At 38.8% G+C, this 18,257-nt stretch overlaps 1 protein-coding gene across 2 annotated transcripts in view; it reads left to right on the top strand.

Annotated features, from left to right (window-relative positions):
• The window catches only part of GABRA2 (gamma-aminobutyric acid type A receptor subunit alpha2), a 1,382,295-nt gene that overhangs the window by 102,000 nt on the left and 1,262,038 nt on the right, over positions 1-18,257 (top strand). For both annotated transcript variants that reach the window (XM_044061400.1, XM_044061401.1), the window contains exon 2: positions 9,929-10,032. In XM_044061400.1, the coding sequence (XP_043917335.1) occupies positions 9,929-10,032 (104 nt within the window). The remainder of the gene's footprint in view (positions 1-9,928; positions 10,033-18,257) is intronic.

Here is an 18,257-nt window from a genome sequence, read left to right as displayed (position 1 = left end):
GGCTAACTCTGAATGGTTGGCGCATCTGGGAGAGTGGTGCTTCTTGGTCAGGGTTCTGAAAAGGGAAAGTAGTAGCTCCTGGATATGATTCTTAGCACCCAGTGATCATTTGTGATATTTGCCCAGGCTAAAGGATGCAAGGCCAAGCGACCCCCAACTACTTCCAGGAGGGACAGTTGGGCAATGCCTCAGGGGCGTTAAAAAGGTTTCTCAGAAAGTGGCTCTCTGGAACCCTGGTTTTGTAGGCCTTTTCTGTCTCTATGGTGGTGTCTACCATTGAAACCTCTCCCCCAATCCCCTGGAGGAAGAATCTTCTTGAGCTTCCTGAAAGGAAGACTGCAATTTGCGGAACTACATTTTTCTATTTCCCTTTTGGGTCTTGGAAAAGGACCTTTGAGGGGTAGAGCATTTGATCCCTACAGCTGACAGCATCTTCCCATCTTGCTCACTGCAAATTAAAGTTTCCTTAATGCTGGGTCCAAAAAGAGTGGAACCATTGAAAGGGGCATTGGTGAATCACAATTTGAAGGCCTCTGCAAAACTGCATAAATGCAGCCAGGCAAGGCATGATGCCTGATGTCAATGCCTGTACTTGACTCCCATGAGGAACTCTCTGCAGCATTAGATATTAACCTCATAGACGAATTAGCTATTGATGTAAGAGTGGCCAGCTTGGGAGAGAAGGACTTAAAGTTCTCTGCAGGCATTGTCTCTGAGAGCGAAGTTGAAATCTCCTTTATCAAGTCTCTCTGGAGAGGGGTAAAATGGGTCACATAGTTCAAAGCTCACAGGCTGAAAGAAGCCGATGTGAACATCCACTTTCCAAATCTGTCCAATGCCCTCGATTCATGGTCGGGAGGATGGACAAATGAACTCTACTCCTCCAACTCTTTCTTGGTGGGGGCAGCCACCACAATTGCATCAACAGGAACTACCTCGGACTGAATGCTTTGTCCAAAAGTGGGCTTAAAATTTTATCAGATCTTTTGGGTACTAGCTCCACTGTATTGGGTTCCTTCCTGGCCCTGCTGGTTATAAGTTTGATTAAAGGGTCAGCAGGTGGAACACCCACAAGGTAGATAGGCCCATACCAAAAGCCTCCAGGAACATATTTTCCTCAGAGGACGGGAGGCTTGCAGACCGACCGCCCTTGGCCTTAAGGATCTCTGGGGAGTGACCTTGGAGACCTGTCCCCTTCATCGAAATCCATGTCTACCGTGAGAGTTTCCATAAGGGAGTCCAGATATCTCCTCTTGCATGTCCTGTTCTGAGGCACTTCTTGCATGGGAGCCTCAGGGGAATAGTCAGAAGTGGAAGGGACCCCTATGGGGGAAACTCCTTCCTGGAGACTAGACCAGATGGGCTGACTAGAAGTAGGATTAGAGAAGAGCTCAAATTCTGCAGCTGGGAAGGAGCATGGTGAGTCAGAGAGGCTATTGTGGCAGCAGAGAGGGATTTTTCACTGCCCGGAGCATGGTGGGACTGGACGATGTCCCCTCACCTGCTGATAACACCACAACAGAGGAGGGAGCAGACCCTGCCATAACCCACAACTCTCTTGACAGTGCCAGTCCGGAGCTACCAAATGCTGAAACACTGAGCAGCAGAGAACAGACCGAGAAGGCCAGACTCGAACCAGCCCCCACAGACTCTGGGGCGACAATGCAGACTGGTGGCCCTGCCTGTCCTGGGGGAATGGAAACAGAGCCGGCCATGGATCCTCATGGGGTAGGGACAAAAGGAGTCCCAGAATCCCCCATCACCTCCACGCAGTGCACCGCCCCCTATCTGAGTCCAATCCATGTGAGGTTCAATGAGGAGAATGGAAGCTGGGAGGGGGAGAAGGCTCCTTGAGCTTGTAGGCCAGGGAAGCCAAAAGCCCCAACTCACTTTGAGCCTTTAAAAAGGACCAAATCATCTTGTCCATGTCTGCAGGCAGGATGCTCCTGGAGGATCGGAGGAAATGGAGAACCTAGCTGGAGACCCATGCTGGGACCCAAAGATCTTCTTCTATGGTCTGGAGAATGAGCCCTACATAGAGGGGTGAAAAACTGATCCCCTCCCGAAGGGATTGAAGGAATATCTTCCACAACAATGGGATCCTGCACGGGTCTTGGATCTGACTGAATCGGGTCCAAGGAGATGTGAGGATCTGATGAAGAAGGTCTCAAATCCCTCAGATCTGATAGGGTCGGGTCTGTGACAAGTGCGGTCTTGCTTGGATCCAAAGACTTCAAACTGGAAGCCTTGGATCTGGGAGTCAAGGACAAGGCCCTCAAATCTGAAGACCTGGAACCAGAGGCCTTGGATCCGAGGGTCAATTCTCTGGAGGCTCTTGGATCTGACACCGCTAAGGCTGAAGTCGGATCCATGGACCTGGGATCCAACAGCCTGGCTAGCTTGGAAGGCGCTTCCCCTGAGGAAGAAGGAGAAGAAGGATCCTTTCTCTTATGGCCAGAGGGGCCTGACTTGTTTGAGGATTCTTTGACCAGGAGACCGCCCTTAACCAAGTCTTTTAGTAAGAGCTTGTTCTGGAAATCGACCAGGGCACTGGGGTTTAACGTGGCACAAATGCCGCATTCAACCTCCAGATGGTCAGCACCAAGACAGTAGAGACACTCCTCAAGTCAGAGACAGGCATCTTCTGACCACACAAGGAGCACCTCTTGAAGCCTAAAGGTTTCTCCGACATGGAGACAAGTCAAGGTAACCAAAACCAAAAGAACAGCCGAAGGACAGAACTACAAACAGGCCAGCAGTCAAAACCCCAATGTCCGTCCTAACTCAAAACACACACTAACTAAACCCAAATAAGCAATGGACATCAAGAAAACTAAAACCAATAAGAACATCTACTTCCAGAAAGGAATTACAACTACTCTAAGAAAAAAATGGGAAAAAGGCACAAAAACTAAATGAACCAAACGGAAGTGGTGAAAGGGTTTGGTAACTACACAAAAAAACTAGACAAAAACTATAGAACAAGCTTTAAGAAGTGAAATCTGGTTAAGAAGAAGGAAAAATCCCAAAACGAAGTACACCAACTTGCAAAGTAATGGAATAACCTGAGGAGCTGAGAGTCTGACATGCAAAAATGGCAAATGAGAACTGAGGAATTAGAGGGCAGTGAAGCATTATGGGCGGGGAGGAGCTTGAGCTAAGCTGTTGTCTAAGTCTGCCTGCTTGGATCCAATGTCTGATCCTAGACCCATACGTGATGAATGGTGACTAGGATAACATTAAATAATAGAGTTTATAACATTGTAGAAATAAGACAGAAAAAAGTATGGGAAAGAACCAATAAGAATTATTTAGAGGGGTTAACAACTGTTAAAGTATTGCTGAAAAAGGAGAATTTCACAAAACAACAACAAAGGAGTACTAAAAGGAAACAATGGAGTATTTAGATAATATATATTAATTTAGAAAAATTTATTTTAAGCAACTGTTGTTTGATAACAAACAATTCTAGAAAAACACTTTTTGCAGAATTCAACAGAATTGCAAAATGAGTTATAGCCAAACTTATTGAGACTATGACAGGAAAAATAACCCGACATCCGGTAGAGGGAGTAGAGATGTTATAGACCTTTTATGAACATTTATGTAAAGTAGAGGGGCAGGGAACTAAAAATGGTACAAATGAAAAAAAAAATAATCTAATGCTTAATGCTGCTAAGGTTAGAGGAAGATGAGGCTCAACAATTAATGAAATAGGAAGAGAAAAGACAGACAATCAATCAAATGCAAAGTCTCCTGGAACAAATGGCATTCCTGTGGGAATATGGAAGGTAGGAGGGAAGAAAGTAATACATTTCTGGAAAATTTTGTTTAACAATATTTTAAAAGGGGGAGTAGTGCCAGCATCTTGAAAGAAAGCTGTAGTAGCTGTATTACCAAAAGATGGTAAATGCATGTCATAGCTGGTTTTATGTTGATCCATTTCATTTTTAAGCCATGATTATAAAGTTGGTATGTGTATACCTATGAAGAGAAAGGCAAAAGTGTTACCAAAGTTGTCATACATAGATCAATGTAGTTTTGTGGAAGGGAAGCAAACATTTGACAACATTAACAGAACAGTGGTGATCTGGATGATAGTAGAATTTAATACGAATTTAAGCCAACACTGCTATTTTGATGGACTTTGATAGAGACAAAGAATTCTGTAGAGGAAGATAGGCTTTTATGAGAAGGGTGATGGTAGCATTTACATTTCCTGACAGAAAAATAAAGTTGACAAGGATAATATGTTAAGGGTTAGGGGTGAGAATTAAGGTGGAAGGTTTTCTCTCTTGACGAGTTGTGATTGATCAGGGGAACCAGTGAGGGTTCCTCTTTCTTGTTTGTTATTTGCTTTGTATTTAGAGACGATAGCAAAGAAATTAAGAGATTCACAAATTCAAAGATGTGACTGGTTTGGTACTCAAGAAAAACTAGCTTTATTTGGATATAATAATATTTTGTACTTGATAAATCCAGAAAATGGCATGTGAGTGCTCTGTAACACTTTGAGACAATTTAAGGTCTTTTTGGGACATAAAAATAAATGCAGATAAAGCAAAGGTTTATTGGTATACTGTGTATTCAAGTTTGAATTGGCTCAGAGATGCCCATACATATGGAGACATAAGATGAAATACTTAGATGTATTGATTAGAAAGTATTCTGTTGTGAGTAGAAAGTATTCTGTTATGGCAGATCAAGATATATGAAAAGAAACAGCAGAAGAAGTGAGAAATGGAAACTTTTGATTATGAATATGAGTAATAATGTTTTTGTTTAATTCTATGTCTCTGTACTGCAGTTGTTATCCTACATGAGGGCTGGGAGGGTGGCCTAATGGTTAAGGTGTTTGCCTTACAAACACAAAATGCAGGGTTTGAGTCTCACAAGGGATAATTGGCTAGGCTTAAAAAATGGCTCAAAAGGGCAGTTAGCCTACTACTAATCTATTCTTTGTATTAATGTATGATATTGTAGATTTTTGTATGGAGTTTTTCTACCCAGGGTTCTGATAGTTTTTTTTTTCTGCCCATTCAGACTTTGCCGATCATTAAATGGAAATAAATAAACAAAACGCAAACAGTCTTGCATACAAGCCAGGTGTATTTTTAACAACTGGGGAAGAAGTTGCGGATGAGAAGCAATAAAAAAAAAAAGTTGAAGGAATTTACTTGGGAAAGGAAGAAGGCAAGAGTTAAGTGAGATAACTTGCCTCTCCCCGTAGAACAAGGCAGATTAGAGTTTCATTAGGAACCAATGACAGAGTATAAGCAAACAGAAGGAAATGGGGGGGGGGGGTTGCTAAGAGAAAAAAACAGCGGCTAGCTCTGGTAGAGTTTTGATTTGAGTGTAGATCAGAAGGTGATGTTAAAAAGGGACAATTAGCAGGACATATAAAATATTGCATGATAACTATAAGATTCAGTCAGAAGTTATAAAAGATTGGCAAGGGAATGGAAATGTAATTTACAAAGGAAGAATGGGAAGAAACATGAAAGGCTCCAAAGTATGCAACAAAGTCCAGAGTTTTAGAATTTTTGCAAGGAGGTGTTTGCATAAGTAGTTTTATAGCCCAAGTAGACTTCAGAGGATTTTTCCTCAGGTAGTTAGCAAATTTTGGAGGCATGATGGAGAGTAGACAATTAAATAGGACATACCTCTCAGCTGTCCCTAATTTTCAGGGACGTCCCTGATTTTGACCCAAATTTTAGCTCTGTCCCTCTGAATCCCTCCTAAAACTACTGACTTTGGGCAGAAAGGTGGTGAATTACACTTAATGAATAATGACAATAATTAAGAGTTAGACACTTCTTTTACTTCAGAAAAGGTGTATTAATTCATATGCTCTGATTCTCTCAATGTTTCAACTTAATGGCACTAATATTTTAAAGGTGTCCCTGAGTTTTTTTTTTGATTTTTCCCTGATTCTGTTCAGATATGTACCTGATTGGTTGAGAGGTCTGAAATAGGAACATGTTTTTTATGAATGCAATAAATTAGTAGATTCTAAAGTTCCCTGCAGAGCACTTTTATGCAATTTTTTAGGAACAAATTGTTGTTACCAAAGAAATAATGTGTTGGGATATTGAGTCTGAATTTGTTAGAGATAGTAAGGTCTTTTTATGTTTAATGCCACTGGCTGCCAAAAAACAATTGCTCAAAATGGAAATCAAAATCTATACCAAATATAATGGAAGTTCTGAGTATTATAAAGGAGATAAAAGAACGAACGACGTGATCTTTAGAAAAGGAAAGGAGCAAAGTTTGTAGAAGTAAATGAAATTTGAGAGAACTATACATGCAGAATAATTTTCAGGAGGAGGAATGAGATTTAAGGGAAGGTAGAAACTGAATAATAATGTATGGGTAATTTGCGGTGGTGCAGCGGTAGCGTTGTCACCTCCCAGCAAGAGGTTCTACCGTTCGATTCTCAGCTGGAGCGCTTTCTGTGTGGAGTCTGCATGTCCTCCCCGCGGTCGAGTAGTGTTCGAAAGACATGAGTAAATGGGCGTGACTTCATTGAAGGTTGGGCGTCGAGCTGGCACTTCAGCACTGTAAAAATCTACTGCCAATCATTAGCGGACCGGAGTTCTGCTGTGGCGACCCCTAACCGGGAAAAAGCCAGAAGAAGATTCTGAATAATGTATGCAATGTTGAAGTGAATGAAAACAACAACGGAACAGTTATTATGGCCTGTTTTGTTTTCTGTTTATATATGTAAACTTACATTACAGTTTAAAAAGGGCAGTTTCATAAAGATGTTTAAAAACACTTCATTGGTAAACCAATGAGTAAGAAAATTAAATAGTCTTTGAACAGATGACCTGTCATTTTAATTTCATAAGACTTATCCTTCTTTTGTCAAAGTAGTGGAAGGATTATGTATATTTCTGCAGTGATGCTTTGACTAAGGTCAGTAATTTGCCAGTGCTTCATCTTGATAAATAAGTAAATAAATGATGACATGACACTTGTTTCTGTTATGGTGTCTAGTCTGAGGTCAGTATGTGTACAGCATGCCATTTGGAGAGTAAAAAAAAATCTTGTTCCCACCAGTGAAGCCAAGTTCTTCCTGATTTTATTATACTTTTGCATTATGATTTATAACTGAAAAAGTTCTAGAGCTAATCGAATAAGATGTTTTACTTATAAAAAAAAGTAATGTGTAATTCCAAAGAGTACTGTTGCTTAAACACTAAATCATATCATTGCCGCCTTTGTCACCATACAGATACATTAATAGATTATTAATTATAGACTTGTTAAACTGATATTGCTGTTTAAAGTTACAATAGTGTAGTGCCATGACACACTACACTTTTGTATTTATGAAGAAATTTAGAAAGTGGAATATATTTACTTTTACTTGTGGCAATGAGCCTTTTCTTTTTTGTACTGTGATAAAAAATATTATTTACCAATATAAAAAATGGAGGTCTACATTCATATCTTGCTTTGCAGTATTTGGATTTTGTGGCCATTAATTTGCCAGTAAGCTTCCATCTGCACCAGTCAAATGGAAAGATGTTCAGAAGACAATTAGTATCTGCTCAGTGTGATGCTGAAGTATGTTTTTGTTTTGTATACTACACTAAATAAGACAATGTTTGTAATGAACATAAATGTAGCAGTCCCACTGTAAAAATTCTCCTGGAGGTGGATTGTACTGATAGTTTTATGTAACGTGTGTTTCTTTCTTCCAGTTTTTCTGTCCTTTGTTCTGGAAACCACATAATTTCCAGAACCATCCAGCAAGGGTTCAGGTCAAGACATCTCTTTGACACACGTATCTTCTGTGTGTTTCCCCATGTGATTAGCTGCTAGTATGTTGTTTTTCACTCTGTTTGTGAACAACTATCAGACTGGTCATGTACTATACCTCACCGATAATAAAATTCTACATTTTACTGACACGGTTATCCTAAGCACAGATCATGAGGATGATGATAATGATGTCGCTGTCATCAGCCCCCTCTTTAAAAAACAATTTCAAATATGAATCCACTTGCCTGTCCACATTACTTATCATCCATCCATCCATCCATCCATCCATCCATCCATCCATTCACAACACCTTTTTCATATTTTTGCACATAGGGATGGGGTGTCACTTCAGCAGTCGCACTCATCCAGAGGCAAGGTGTACACAGCTGAATGGCTAGCCCTCCATCCCAAGACAAAAAAATATTGCCTTTGGCATGCCTTCCCCAAGTGAAAAATCCACCTACCCCCAATGGGAGGATTGCCACCCACTCCTCTACAATAAAGAAACACAAATTTAATTTTCACTATCTGGATACAATACTCATTTACTATTGATCTTTATTTGGATCAAATTATACATAAATGAATGTGGCTAGTATACATTGTTCAGGTCTTTGTATTTCTCCTGAGCCAGTTCTGCAAAAGAGAACAAATTATCATGCTCTGGTTTGAATGTTGTCTTTCTACACTGATACTTGCATCCTTAAATACTGCTTTTGCAGCCTGTTATACCACTGCATTTTCCCCCTGGTTTTCCCCCTCCACAGTTTGAATTTCACTACTTTTCACTGAGAAAAGTAGATTTTAGTTGTCCCACTTTTCAGTTACACATTTTTTGTGTTCATTTATCTTTAATCCTGCACGCATCATTCACTGCACTGTCTTCTCACATGCTGTTGTTAGCATTTTACAGATACTCAGTACACTCCAGCTGTACATCTATGTGTTCACATCAGAAAACAGTATAAATCTCAATACTTTTATATGGATTTTCACTGTAGCTAGATGTCAGTACTGGTGCTCTCTCCTAAATTGCTTAGGAAGCAAAAAAGAGCATCACAACTTCTTTAACAAAACTAGGAAATTGTCTCATACAAAGAGAAGTTTTTAGTTGCTGATATTCCATTATAAAGTTAACACACTATAGTTAGGGGTAACCTTGTTAGTATGGCTGTTTTGTTTGTCACTTTTTCTGATTTTTAGGTAAAGGGTACAATTTGGCAATTGACCTTAGGCATCCTACATCTTGGTCATAGGTATGGTGATACCTCCTGCTTTCTCAGATTGGATGCATTGTAGTTTATTATTATAGTGGAAGTGTGTTTTGGAGTATGGAGTACATTATCAAAGTAGCATGCTGTAAACTTTGGCTGAACTATAGAGATGATAACTTGTTTTTTTTTTTATTTTTTTTTATTTGCATCTGTTTACAAATGTTAGATGCACAGATGCAGATGCATTCCTTGATCTGACTGAATAATAGCCTGGTAGTGGCTGGTTGGTCATACAACAGAGAAGTTAAACAGCTACAAGTCAATCTTCCAAAGGAGAGGGAGGATGATTTCCCTCCCACTGTAGCAGGGTGCCATCATAGAGACTTAGATCTGACTAGAAACTCTAGGATGATGTAATAATTGTCACAGACAGTAAAGGTGCTGCTAAAGCATTTAAGTGACATGTCAGTGGTAGCAGTTCCACAGAGGTATTGCTGAATACAATCATAAGTGGCATAGTAAAGAACTCTTCCATGGTACACTCAGTGGCCTTGATGGCAACCACATACCTGGTTCTCATCCCCATCACCAGTACAGACTGATTTTATTTTACTTATGGTACAAATCTTACCACACTGTACTACGTGGAGGCTATATGGATGGATATAGGGACTTATGACTTTCACAGTGGTTCAAAGCATATTGCCATGTCAGGGATAAAGGTAAAAACAACTTTGTTTACAGAATTTTGTGCTGATCCTCTGTCCTTTAAGACTCTTCATCAAATGGCTTTAGATGATTTTCTTTTTTCACTGTCATTTTACATCTTGAGATAAAACATTTAACAAGTGATACTTTTATGTTCTTTATGCCAGAACTGTGCTTTTGCTGTACATTATATTTTAAATCAAAGTCATAGTCTAATTTGTTTAATATCTTTCTAGCTATGTTTTAGCTAACAATGCAACAGAAAACATTACCATCTTTACAGAAATTCTTGATAGACTCCTAGATGGCTATGATAATCGTCTTAGACCAGGATTAGGAGGTAAGATCTCTATCTTATACAACATATTTGGTAATGTTCATTTCACACTACTTTAATGGTACATTTATAGAATGTGTGGTAGTAAGAGCTATTGCCTAAATATATTTTTTTGTTTTATTTCATGGAACAGTGAAACTGCTTCCAGCTATTGTTTGCATACAAGTATAGCTTAAATTTAGGGACATCATTTGTATCTCCTTAATTGGTACAAAGTTAAGCAATTGAATATCCTTAAGAGCAGGATGTTAATACTATTTACTGTGGATAGGTTTTGGAAAAGTGCAGGAAATAAGCATTGCTTTTGTATGCATATCGAAAGTTGTCATTGGTACGTCCTCAGAAGCCATCTGTGTACATTCAGCAGTCCTGTTATGTATTACGTTTTCTGTTTTATCCCTCTGGGTCAGGAATGAAAATGTTTGTTGCTATGGTCTGCAACCCATGGCAGTGACACAGTTCTGTGTCAGTAGAATAGGTCTGCTAAAGGTGGAGATTGCAGTACTGGGAGCAAATGTCTTTCCTCATCTAACCGTGAAAGGACCTGATGCATTCATAAACAGTCATGCACATGACCCTTTAAACATAGTGATTGATGGTGAATAGGGTATACGCTCAGGTTCCTTTAGGATCACTAATAAACAACACAGTGCACTGTCTGTTTTAGAGATGAAAGAAGTAAGTTGTAGGTGAATTGTTTTCTAGTGATTTTGTTTAAACCTATGTTTGACTCCACACATAGTTTACTCTGTTTGCAAGCAGAACTTCGCTCCCATCGTCAGTGGAAAAGTTGTCAAGAGTTCGACATTTTATTGCACACTTTCAAAATGTGAGGCACTTTCCTTGAATAACTCTGTTAGGAATGCATGCCACAACTGTTTCAAGTTATAAAGGTAATAATGATCTCTGCCAGCATTTTATTTCTAGATTATTCTCTGCAGCTAGGTCATTAAGTGCATAGTTATACTATCATGTCTTGGGTATGTATATATACGTACATACATTCACATACACACTAGTACATTAAGATTCTCAATATACTGAGATTTTCTGAGCTGCCCATTGATCTCTGACCACATTTTCAACCATACTGAGTCCTCATACACATGACCTAAGTGATGTCATTGGCTGAAATCCTTGGCAGGTGAGTTTGCTCGTGCTTCAGCACCCAAAATACAGTCCTGCAGTCAAATTACATGCTTTTGTTTTAGGGTGCAGGAAGTCTTGAGGAGATGTGATTGATTAGAAGGTATGTTATTCAGTGTTTGCTATAAAGTAAATTTATACATTGTCTTTCTGGTGGTGTTCTCACCTCAGGTTGTCATTATGGTATGGTCTTTCTCATCCATTTCTGTGCTTGCGTACATGCTATACTGATTTACACTAAAACATTACCACATCTAACTTGTCGTCAGGAGCATCTTTATTTCTAGTCTGTTTTACATCTTCCTGGGAAAAACACATTCCTCAACAATGGAAGGAAAAAGCCTTGTGTACATAGAACTCACTTCTTACTGGATGAGCTTTGCATACTCATGGTTCATTTTAGGGAATGTTGGGATAGAAGATGAGCGTTCTGCATCTTTTGCAAAATTATATATTTAAAAGCTAAATTTGATATCACTGGTCTATCTGTCTTTGTTACATATGAATATAGCCAAGAGGCAGATGTTGCAGGAAAATAAGAAGCAATATGAACATTTATCAGTTAACTAGTAAACAGAATTTGTCCATTGCAGATTAAAAAACAGCATTTTGTATGGATGTGTGTGTGTGTGTGTGTGTGTGTGTGTGTGTGTGTGTGTGTGTGTGTGTGTGTGTGTGTGTGTGTGTGTATGTGTGTATGTGTGTATGTGTGTATGTGTGTATGTGTGTATGTGTGTATGTGTGTATGTATGTGTGTGTGTATGTGTGTGTGTGTGTGTGTGTAGTTTACTATTACATTCCCGAAACTACTTTGGTCAGCCACCATGCGGTCCAAACCCAGTTTTCAAGTGGGCAGAATGGAGACCCACAAAACATTTACTACACTACAGCGAATGTGTAGTGTAGTTCGATTGTCTGAGTTCGGCATTATGTACGGAGATCGCGGTTCATTGAGGAATAGGGAATTAACCCATTTCCTCATTGTGTGATCTCTGAGTTTGTATATATAACTTGCAGGTGCCATGGGGGGCAGGGGGGCATGCCCCCCTGCAAAATAGTAAAATACACATACTGTTGACTATGGTAAGTCATGGTGTGGTAAGCTGCATAGCATGGGTGACTGCTGTCACCTCCTGCTATGTTGAATACAAAGAACTCTGGGAGTCAATGTATTCCATTTCGAGTTTGCTGCCTCTTTGGTGGTACAAATTTGTCTTTCCAGGTCGATGTTTTGACCGGTCGACCAAAGCAGTTTCAGGAATGTAATAGTAAACCTATATAGATATATATATATATTAATATTTCCTACATTTCATCTGCAATTTTATTAGCTGAAAAGTAAAAAAGTCAGTACAGCTGATGGAAAATCAGGTGTTTGAATATTCTAGTCTTTTTGAGAGGTTTTGAAACAGTGTGGATACTGAAATTTTCACTTTCCTCACTTTAGTACAATCTTGGATTTGATAAACATAATTAGCAGGGGGTGTGGGGTTCAGTGGGACTTGCCACCCTACAAAAAGAGCTATTTTATTCTAATGGTTTGTAAATTGAATGCTTATGTTTGATTAGCCGAAGTTCAGAATTTTGAGGAAATGCCATAAATACATGCAATGATATGTGTGTTCTGTATCAACATATATTACCAGCAAAAAAAAAATCCCACAGCAAATGCATATTGCAGCAAACTAGAGAGGACCTACCAAAACAGAGCAGCATCTGAAAAAGCTGCTGTCACAATCTGCTGTTGATTATGACATTATGGGAGAGATGCAACTTAACCTTAGTTTAGAGGCATGGATGTGAAAACTTGCATTATTATATGAAAGATTAAAATATCTGAACTTGTACAGTGTTTCATACAGGTATTTAAGGAAAACCTTATTCATGTATGTAGTGTATTAGACACAACTATGTCTGGAAACATTACAGTTTATCAAAGATTAGTAAAAAAAAGCATCAGCCAACCTTTGTGTAGGAGATTATATAAGACTGAGAGATATATTAATTGGTTCTCTGAGGGAGTAGCTGATGCATGGAGTACAATGCCAAATTATATTAAGTCAAGTACTAATTAAGATATTTTTAAGAACAACTTGGACACTTATTATGGAAATGATTGTTGTACATTGGCAGACTCCAAGGGTATTATTGCCTGTGCCTAAAATTCTTGTATGTGTGAGCACATATGTAAGCATTCCAACTTCTATAAACACAGTGGCCAAAAACTAAATTTTACAAGTCTTGCTTAATATATTCAGGCTAATTTATTTATTTATTTACTGCTTTTTGTTTACTGGGATGGTCTAACTGGACACTCAGGCCCATATTCAGGGGTGGCCCAGGGAAAAAAAAGCTCCATTAAAATTACATTCACAGAGAAAAAGGAATTTCATTTGTTTAACAGTAGAAAAGCGGTTTTAGAATCATGCAGTGTGTAATACAATCAAGACAAAGGTTAATACAATTTGATTTCTGATAGAGTGTTAAACAATAATAAACAGGTTGTATTTACAAATGAAGAGATATATAAATTTAATTTACATATGAGTGATGAAAAGCAGCATGTAGTTATAAATGTACGCAGGATTTATTTACGTTATTTACTGGATAAGATAGGAGAGCTGCAGAGTTAGAGGTTGGTGATAATCTGGAGATCTGAGAGAGAGAGAAAGAGAGAGACAGAGAGAGAGAAAGTTAGTCAGGATTTGAACAAGAAACTAGCCAGAAGTAGTTTAGGTGCTGTTTTAGGTTGTGCTTAAAGTTAGATGCACAGCTGTCCTGTTTTTGTGGGATAGACAGAGGGAGTTCCACTGTCTGGTGACACAGAATGAGTATAGTGAGTCTCCAGCTGAATCACAGGATTTAGAAGTCATTAGTAGGCATTATTAATTATCATCAGTTGGGTAAATGTTAACTTTTGAAGAGAAATTGATTTTATTGTTGTTAATTGCTTTTAATATTTTATTTTCTTCTATCGATGGTATTTTTTCTTTCCAGTATTTTAACAAGAGTATTTGATTTTGGTACTTCAAATCTTTTACCAGTTTACTTGTAGAAGTTATAAATTTGGTATCCTGTAGAAAAGTTTGCCATAAATTTGAACATTTAGTTAAAGCATCATCATTAATTTTAAAGTCTCTGAAGTAACTTATGGAAAGATCCTTTAACAGTCTCAGTATGATTAAATAAGATTTAGGGAGATTCATCACTTGCAATATTTCATGTGTTGAAAAATTGAGATATGGGTACATATCAAGTAAAGTTAAATTAACTATAAGTGGAGATTTTTTAAGATCTTTTAATTGATTATTGATTTTCAGGTCCGGGTTCTTATGAAAGGGTTGAAAAGTCATCATATGTTGAATGAGTTTTAATGACTGAAAAAGATTTTGTATCAATATTATATATACTTTAATGTGTTCCATTATAGCATATGATTTAAACGTGTCTTAAATTATTAATCAAGGATCATAGAAAAAATATAAATAATCCGAAAATATGGGAGCAAATTTTCAATACTGTATTGGCTTAATGTCCCGAATCCAGTTTAACCCCTGGACATATTTACCTTAAAATGAAAGTTAGTAGTAATAATCCGTTACAATGATATTAGACCTGTGGATAATCTCTGTCAAATGTTCCCTTTTTTCTTTTTTTTCTTTATTGATCTTGGTTAACCGATGGAAGCATTCATGTAAATAGTGTATATATATATATATATATATATATATATATATATATATATATATATATATATTGTAGTACTGTTGTTAGAAGTATTATTTGGGAATTATTTGTTTTTCTTTTTTCTTTAATGTTGTATGTACAGTTGGTAAAACAATAAAGCTTTATTATTGAAAAAAAAAAGAAGTCATTAGTAAACACTAATTACCTGAGCAGAGCAGTGTGGTGGGGAGTAGTGCTTGAGAATGTTTTTTAGAGAAGGGCATATGTGTGGTTTGTGTATATTTTGTTGCAATTTGAAGGTGAATGAGTGTAAGATGATTAGGCAGTTCTAGCCAGTTGAGCATCTTCAGTTTTTAACAGTGGTGCCTACGGTAGGATGCATTAGCTGCAAATATGGCTGTTTTGTTAAAACAAGCCTCTACTTTATTTAGAAGTGTGGCTTGAATATTGGTTAATATTGGCAATGCGTAGAGAAGGAAGGGGAGAAGGTAGGATGATGCTAAGGATTTTCCTGATAAGTCTATGAAGTAGGATTTGCTTCAGTAGTAGAAGCCTAGTTTTGGTGGGTTGATGGCCCGGGTGATATGCAGGTCAGATTTTAGGTTGTTGTTTGTTGTCACTCCTAGTAGTTCAGTATTTTTACACTTTCTATGGTGTTGTTGTATGTTGAGGTAATATTAAAGGGTATACTGGTTGTTGAAGGAAATCTGGCATGAAAAGCATTCATTTTTTTTTTTTTTTGCATTTAAGACTAGCTGATGAGACTTTAGCCATGATTCTATGGATATGAAGGAGTCTTGAATCATTTGCTGAAGTAGTGGAAGGGTTGAGGCTGAGCAGATGATGGTGGCATCACTGGCATATTGTACTAAGGTGGCAGGTTTGCTGGCTTTGTGCAGGATATGTGTGAAAGTATTGAAAAGTATTGGGCCTAGAACTGACCCTTGTGGTACACCGATGGAAAGATGGAGGAAGGGGGATAGGACTTGATTCCATTTAATGGCCTGTTTATGTTGGAGAGATAGCTACAGAACCCAGTAAGAGCTGAATGAGATAATGATAGGGAAGATAGTTCATTGATTAGGAGTTGGTGGGATACTGAGTCAGATGCTTTTGACAGATCCAGGAACAGGGAGGATATTAGGTTGCCATTGTTTCTGTTGGTATTTAGGGTTTCTGAGAAACTAAGCAGAGCTGTTGTTGTGCTGTGGTGCGGTCAAAAGCTATGTTGTGTGGGGGAGAGTAGTTTGCTGGTTATGAGATGGGTTAGGAGTTGGAAGTGTATGCCTATTTCTAAGATTTTGGACAGAGGAAGAGTATTGCAGTGGGGCAGTAGCTGGAAAGGTCTGTGGCTGATCCACTCTTGTGAAATGGTAAAATGTTAAATTTTTTTCCAGATAGTGGGTACATAGTTTGCTGTGACAGATCTATTTATGAGTATTGAGATGGGGATATGCTTCGGGAGCTAACTTAATGTTTTCAGGCGGGAGTTTGTCAACAGCTGCTGCAGTGATTTTCAGTGTTTGAAGGTAGTTTCTATAGCTGAGATAGGTATTTGGTGGAAAGAAAAGACAGTGGTATTTGTGAATATTGTTGGTGGGGATAGAGATGGGAGGGTGGATTAGATTCTTGCAGAGAGGAGAGGAGAGAGATTGAATGAAGCATGTGCTGATCTGGGTGGCTGTGTGGTCTATGCCATTATTTGTGGTAGTAGCTGGGTTGGTGGTTTGACTGGCCAATAAAGTCAGAGTCCACTAACTGTACACCTGAATTATTTCACCTTTTTCATTTTCTTCTCTAGTTTAAATTAGGTAGTATAACATAAATGGTGAAATTGTACTATGAGAGTGTGATGAATAAAATGCCTAGTGTCCAAATCACACAGCAAAAAGCCCTACACTGGATACAGATAGAGGCAAACCAGGGAGACCTTTGCAAAAAAGAGCACCATATAAACACACAGACACACACAGACACACACACACGCACACGCACACGCACACACACACATATATATATCCATTGTTAATGACATCATGGTAGATAGGCAAAATTACTTCCTAAATGCATACATGTGTTATGCCTAAATGGCTTCTTAATCTATTAATTAGGACCCATTGCTAATGTAAATGCCATCAGGCTTTTTGTAAGCTGAGTGTTTCAGAATATATCTAGGCTGCCCAGTTATTCTGTATTGATAAACCGAAAAAAAGGGTGAAACATGTCATGTCTGCAGTTCATGACGTTTGTTTTTGTTGGTATGAATTCATTAATGAAGACATGTAAAATTAAGAAAATGGGTACTGTGCAGTCAGAAACTAATAACCTGGAGCACTGTGTTTATAACAGGTCATTTTCATTTTTTCCATGATACCTTATTGGTGGTGGGGTTTGTCTCTATGATGTTCTTCATGTTTCACTGTTGCAGTCATTACATTTGGGTTATCTGCTTGCAGGTAGCCCTCAGTCAGCCTGATTAACAAAGTCTTGGGTCCTGTGTCGGTTGCTGTCCCTTCTTCCATGATGTCAGGTCATCAGGGGTATAAAACATGCAGCTGACACCATTACATCAGTCTTTCTTGCCGTGCGGTGCCCGAAGCAGAAGCAGTTTGCAAGTGCTGGTCGGCCGACTCCTGAAATTTTCAGAACCGAAGTCTTCAACTAATGCTAAGTACCCCGTTGGGGAAACTTTTTCCTGCTCCTTACCGATGTCAGTAAAAGTTAATAATTGCATTACTTGTGGAAAGCAAATACCTCATAAAGATTTTTGTTCGTACTGTATTCCTTGCCTAGGCTCTGACCACGATGTACCTTGCTGTCGGTTTTGTGCTTTATTAAATCAGCGCACTGTCCGTTGTCGGTATATTTCTGCCTCTAAATATGTCGGTTCTCGGTTTAATTATCCAGAAATGTTGTCGGTTAACCATCCAACTACCGAGATTCTGAAAAAATGCAAAGATAAAGACAGAAACAGGCTGCCGAGGTCCAAAACCGCCGCCGACACTTCTCCTAAGCCAGTCGCCAGTTCGCCGGTACTCAGTGAGGTGCTTTCGCAGCCCTTGATACCCACTACTTCTGATTTGCAGGCCTCTAATGAGACTCATTCGGAGTCCGATATGCCATGTGATGCTTCACCTATGGAACCCGCGGATGTCTCTTATCTTGGATGGGTCCAGAGCCGCTGTGCAGGCACTGGCTTCTGATGGTGTATTCAGGCCTACGGACTTGCATATTAAACCGACACGTCCTTCTTTACTTAGGCCTAAATCTCGATCCATGCCTAAAAAACTGACACCCAGGCCACATGCTCAGGCCTCTATGCCTAAAACACAAATGATAAGAATGGCTGAAGATCTAATAACTCTAATCAGGAGTAGCCAACCCCCCCCCCCTCT

This window comes from Protopterus annectens, chromosome 2.part0 (assembly GCF_019279795.1).
Source record: "Protopterus annectens isolate FY-2018-M chromosome 2.part0, PAN1.0, whole genome shotgun sequence".
Classification (NCBI taxonomy): domain Eukaryota; kingdom Metazoa; phylum Chordata; order Ceratodontiformes; family Protopteridae; genus Protopterus; species Protopterus annectens.
The sequence above is the reverse complement of the archived record's forward strand: the minus strand, read 5'-3'. Positions and strand labels throughout refer to the sequence as shown.